The following is a 6057-nucleotide window of genomic DNA, read 5'->3' as shown; positions in this document are numbered from 1 at the left end:
TGTGTTGCATATTTTTAGAAGTTTAAGATTAGAATCGGGGACAAATGGTACACTTTTTTAGTTGAAGTAGTTAAAATGACATGTAGTCCATAATTTTACCTATTAAATTGTCATGTTAGCTAGAATTTGATTCAATAACTGTCATGTACTCCACACATAACTATAATCCAACATAACCCATTCTTTGATTAATCATTCCCTTGTCATACATTAAAGTGTCCATTATCAAAGGGTTACAATGTTATCAAAACCCACAAAGAAAAATGAAACCTAAACACAACATTAGCATCCATCATCCATCATCCAAATATGTAATTCAAAACCATAACATTCAAATCATCTCAAAAAAGCAACTCCAACTTCAACAAACACAAAATCACCACGAATTAATAAATTAAAAATGTTACATGGTATATCATTCAACCAAAACTCGAATCCTTCGTTTTTGTTTTTTTTTTCCTATATTGACATATGAAGTGAAAATCAGAAAATTCCCCTATCATTAAATAGCACAAAGATGAAGATGAAGATCAAGCTGCCACAGCTTCTTCTTTGGCAGCAGAAAGCTGGTTCTGAATATGTTGAGGCACAACATCAAATTTAGCTAATTGCATTGTGTAAGAAGCTCTTCCTTTTGTCATTCCCCTTAAAGTACTCACATACTGAAACATTTCCGCAAGTGGGACCAAAGAATCCACCACCTACATTTCACAACATCAATTAATTTTCATCTTCTACGAAGGGTAAATTAGTCAATAAACATACCTTAAGTCCACCAGGCTTATCACCAAAGCTATTAATCTGCCCTCTTCTCGAATTCAAATCCCCAATCACATCCCCCAAATGTTCTTCAGGCGTCACAACTTCAACTCTCATAATCGGCTCCAAGATCTTTGGAGCAGCTTTCCTAACACCTTCCCGAAACGCCCCTCGTGCTGCCAGCTGGAACGCAAGGACACTGGAGTCAACATCATGGTAGGACCCATCGGTCAAAACTGCCCGAAGGTCAACCACAGGGTACCCTGCAACTACCCCATTGGACATTGACTCTTCTAGCCCTTTGATTACACCTGGAATGTACTCACGTGGGACCGCCCCACCCTTGATTTCGCTTTTGAATTCGTATCCCGTTCCCGCTTCTAGAGGCTCGAACCGTACGGTTATGTCCGCGAATTGCCCTTGTCCGCCTGATTGTTTTTTGTGGACGTATTTGACCTCGGATACACGCGATATGCTCTCACGGTAGTTCACTTGTGGTGCTCCAACGTTTGCTTCCACCTGATGGAATGGAATCAGTGATTACATTCCATGATTCCATGGAATCGTTGTATGCTTTCTTCTATTACAATGTTGTACTTTCAAAAAATTGTTTTGTATTTGGATAACATTCTATAATTATTATATGTAATAAAAAGCAACTTGGTTAGGAATAGTATACTTTTAGGTTTTAGAATTTGGCCACCAAACTTTTTTATTTTGGACTTTGGCCAATAGTATACTATTAAGGTTTTAGACTTTGGTCACAAAACTTTCTTATGTTGGTAGATTTGGTCCCTGGATTTTCGTATCGTGGCACTTTCCATCACTTATTTTGTAGAGTTTCACTTTCCACCCGTCTACTTTGTAAAATGTTACTTTCACCCCCCTTAAATTTGAATTTTGTATGTTGGCATGTTTGGTCCTTATGTAGAAAATAAATTACAAAAGATGTCCCTATAATTTATAGGAAAGGTCCATCTACTGTATTCTTTACATAAATGGTCCATGTGTTTAAATAAGTATACTCTTTAGGTTTGACACTTTTGCCAGAAGAATTTTGTATGTTGGCAGGTTTGGTCCCTTTGTAGAAAATAAAAATTTACAGAAAAGGTCCCTATGCCGACTTTTTTTACAGCAAATGGTCCACTTGTTTAAAAAAAAGATAGAAAAAATGGTCATTGCCTAATATGAAGTTTTACTGATTAAGCCCCCCTTCTTATTAAGAGATTGTATCTTCAAAAATCTACTCAATTATAGCATTGTATTTTTGATTTTTCTTACTAAAACATTATATTTTGGAATACCAAATTATTGTATTTGAAAAAAAGTTGTTATATTTGGGTAGTACAATGCTATAATCCGAGAAAATGAAAGTACTTTTTTTTTGAATTAGTAATTGAAATCATATAAACAAAATGAAGAAAAACAAACCTTGAATTCCCGCTTGAGCCTATCAACAATAATCTCAAGATGCAATTCTCCCATTCCCTCAATAACCGTTTGATTAATCTCTTCATCACGTGAAAAATGAAAAGATGGATCTTCTTGTGCAAGCTTAATCAACCCATTCGCCATCTTATCAACATCTGCTTTAGTCTTTGGTTCAATAGCAACTTTAATAACCGGATCAGGGAAATCCATTCTTTCAAGCACAATCGGCTTTTCAGGATCACACAATGTTTCTCCAGTAATCGTATCTTTCAACCCTTCAAAAACAACAACAATCATCAACAACAATAACAATAACAACAACGATACTCAATTCCCATATATACCCTTACAAATATAGATAGTCTTACCTGCAAGGGCAACAATATCACCAGTTAATGCAACTTTAACATCTTCTCTACTATTCGCGTGCATTTCAAGTAATCTCCCAATTCTTTCTTTCTTTCCTTTGTTTGCATTCATAACATAAGATCCAGCAGCAAGTTTTCCCGCATATACCCTTACAAAAGTAAGGGACCCCACAAAAGGATCATTCATAATCTTGAAAGCTAAACCAGCAAACGGTTCATTATCATTTGCAATTCTTTCAATTTCAATTTCTGGATTTTCCGGATCAGTACCCTTCATAGGGGGAACATCAAGAGGTGAGGGTAAATAGTCAACAACAGCATCAAGTAAAGGTTGTACTCCTTTGTTTTTGAAAGCTGATCCACATAAAACTGGGACAAAACTACCCCCGATTGTACCCTTTCTGATTAGTTTCTTGATTGTGTCCTCATCTGGCTCTACCCCTTCAAGATACGCCTCCATGACAACATCATCTAGCTCAACAATATTTTCAACCAATAAAGCGCGATATTCTTCTGATAATTCTTGAAGATCAGAAGGAATATCTTCATATGAAAACTTAGCACCGAGTTCTTCACCTCCCCAAACTATGGCTTTCATTCTTACAAGATCAATAACCCCTTTGAACACATCTTCTGCCCCAATTGGGAGTTGTAACACAAGTGGTTTAGCACCTAAATTTGAAATAATCATGTCACGTGTTCTAAAGAAGTTTGCTCCTAATCTGTCCATTTTGTTAACAAAGCAAATTCTTGGAACTCCATATTTATCAGCTTGTCTCCAAACGGTTTCTGATTGTGGTTCAACACCTGCAACACTATCAAACAAGCAAATGGCTCCATCAAGAACCCTAAGGGCTCTTTCTACTTCAAGGGTGAAGTCCACGTGGCCTGGTGTATCGATGATGTTGATGCGGTGGTTGTTCCAGAAGGTGGTGGTGGCTGCTGAAGTTATGGTGATTCCTCTTTCTTGTTCTTGTTCCATCCAGTCCATTGTAGCTGTTCCTTCATGTACTTCACCAATTTTGTAGTTTCTTCCTGTGTAGTAAAGAACACGTTCTGTTGTTGTGGTTTTTCCTGCATCTATGTGGGCCATGATGCCGATGTTTCTGTAGTCCTTCAATGGAACCCCACGCTTTCCATCTGTATATTAAGAATCACTATTCAAATAAGTTGTCTTTGAATATGACAAGTAATAGATGGATTACAAGAATTATTGATCAAAGAAGTTCAAAAATCTGTTGTAAAGGGTAAAGTACGTAATTTTAACAAATTAATCCATGGATGATACAATTATCGGGCAGTATTCATCATAAACGGCATACAATAAGAGGAAAAGAGCAAGTTTTTGTTTTTCATTTAGAATTCTGAAGTTTTATTTTCATTTGCTTCATGTTGCTAGTTTTTATTTCGTGAATCTGATTTCAAGATAAGATAAAGCTAGAAAATTGGATTAAGGAACAGAGAGAATTGGAAAATGATTGGATTTGTTTTCACGTAATTGACAATTATATCGAATCAATTACTAGCGTCTACAATTGCAAATGAATTTCAACTAGTAAGGAAATGAGCATAGCATGAATTTAATAACTACGAGAACAATTAACCCTAACATGTTAAATTTCGATGTTACTTGAGTTTCTCAATTAATTACTTCAAAATTCACTTAATTCATTAGTATAAAAGAGACCTTCGGGACCAGCAGCCATGGCGAAAACCGAAAGGTTCCTCTTTTGAAAGTGAGAAGTCGATATGTTTGTTGTCAGCCGTTGGGTTCCGAAAAAAGATGAGGTAAGACTACGGCGACGTAGGGAGGTGGCGGGAGAGAGAAAGAAGCGACGGAGCGGCCTGCTTGAGGAACTACCATTGTTACCGGAGAAGTTGCAGAGTGAAGCTGCGGCAACAGATTCTGCCGCCATGTGTAATCTCCGCCACTAAAAATTTTCGGGTAATGGTGAAGGGGATAACGGCGACTACAATTCAATATATGAGGGGGGGTTTGTGTTTCGGATAGAAATAAAAGGATAAATTTTATGTGGCTTGGAAATTATTGACGTATTATACAATTATCAAACGAAAATGTTGAAATAAAAAAAAATTTAATTATAATAATAATTAATAAGTTAGCATTGTAGTGGATATAGGTGAAGTTTATGAATATAATAGATTTGTCGTTGCAAATAAATAAATAAGTTAGCGTTAGATTGTATCCTTCTCATGTTACTGGTAACATAATACCTTCTTCCAAACACGACGTGACTTTAACCACCGAACTTTATAGAGGTGAAGTTGCTCCAAATGACTCAAAGTTGCTCCTCATGCTATCATACAACCCCTAGGAAATAAAGAAAGTAGTGAAACACAAAAAATTATTCTTGGGGATTTACATATATGACAACAAGATTAATATTAAATAATTCTACTAATAGACTATTTAGCTTGTTTATATTGACATAAAGCTCAAGTTGTTAAATATATTGAAGTTGGTTTTAATTTTTTTTAAGATATCAAAATATTTATTAAGAATTAATAAGACATACAATCAAATCATATTGTAGTTATATTTAGTTTAATAGTAAACAAAAGCAATAGTAAGTGGTTGTGCACTTTAGATACACTTGAAAATGGATTCTAAGTAGAAATAAGGTTATCCCACATTGTTTTAGGCAACAAACCTATGAATGACTCTTTAGCTTATAAATAAAGAGCCTGCATTTGTTCATTCCCACTTTAGCTTAATGTTTCGATTGAAAACTTTACAAGGGTTGGAGTATTTTGGCTTGCTCTTAAACACCAACAAAGTTTGAAACTTTTCAAAACAATATTTATGAAGTCTTTAAATAGACAAATGGCAAGAATTTCATGATTTTTAGCTTAAAATAGTTTGAAAGTTTTTACTAAGCGGGTACCCGAAACCGAAACATGTTCTGGCAGTTCCGGAAACGGTTCCATAATTTTAGGAACCGATGGAACCGGTTCCTGTTCCGGTTACAACTTTCTAGGAACTGCCAGTTTCGGTTCCACTATATATGGTTGGGTACCTGTTTCTGCTCATCCCTACCTAACAGTATCATACAATCAACAGGCAAGACCCTATTAGTCTAGCATCCCATGACACCAAGTGTCTTACACTGCTCATGCATAACAAGGAATCATTCAAGATAACTAGCATACTCGTACTCTAAGAAACTCACATGAATTGTAGAAACTCACATGAATTGTAGAACCGGAGAAACACCACAACACTCTTATCTCCTCACACTAATCAGACCCTTGAACCAATTATCACTAGATAAAGATCAAACCACTAGATTGGCTACGTTGATCTCCCTCTATGAACACCTACACCATGTACCAATAACTCTACTTAGATCATTCGTATTTTGTACTTTATTTATACTTTTACTTCATAACATTCTTGTATTATCATGTTATACACACACACCTTCTCTTATTGATTATATAAGCATTAAATCCCACACTTTTATACATCTTCTTATAC

General features: G+C 35.7%; 1 protein-coding gene across 1 annotated transcript; it reads right to left on the bottom strand.

The window, feature by feature from the left end:
• Positions 1 to 360: 360 nt before the first annotated feature.
• On the bottom strand, positions 361 to 4545 carry LOC111903800 (elongation factor G-1, chloroplastic). The gene is made up of 5 exons (XM_023899554.3): positions 4246 to 4545; positions 2559 to 3698; positions 2191 to 2465; positions 766 to 1278; positions 361 to 701 (listed from the first exon to the last, which is right to left on the bottom strand). The coding sequence occupies exons 1-5, from the start codon at positions 4472 to 4474 to the stop codon at positions 531 to 533; spliced, it is 2328 nt and encodes a 775-aa protein (XP_023755322.1). The 5' UTR covers positions 4475 to 4545; the 3' UTR covers positions 361 to 530.
• Positions 4546 to 6057: the final 1512 nt, after the last annotated feature.

This window comes from Lactuca sativa, chromosome 6 (assembly GCF_002870075.4).
Source record: "Lactuca sativa cultivar Salinas chromosome 6, Lsat_Salinas_v11, whole genome shotgun sequence".
In the NCBI taxonomy this organism is placed as follows: Eukaryota; Viridiplantae; Streptophyta; class Magnoliopsida; order Asterales; family Asteraceae; genus Lactuca; species Lactuca sativa.
Note: the sequence above shows the minus strand (reverse complement) of the source record. Positions and strands in the feature narration are given on the sequence as shown.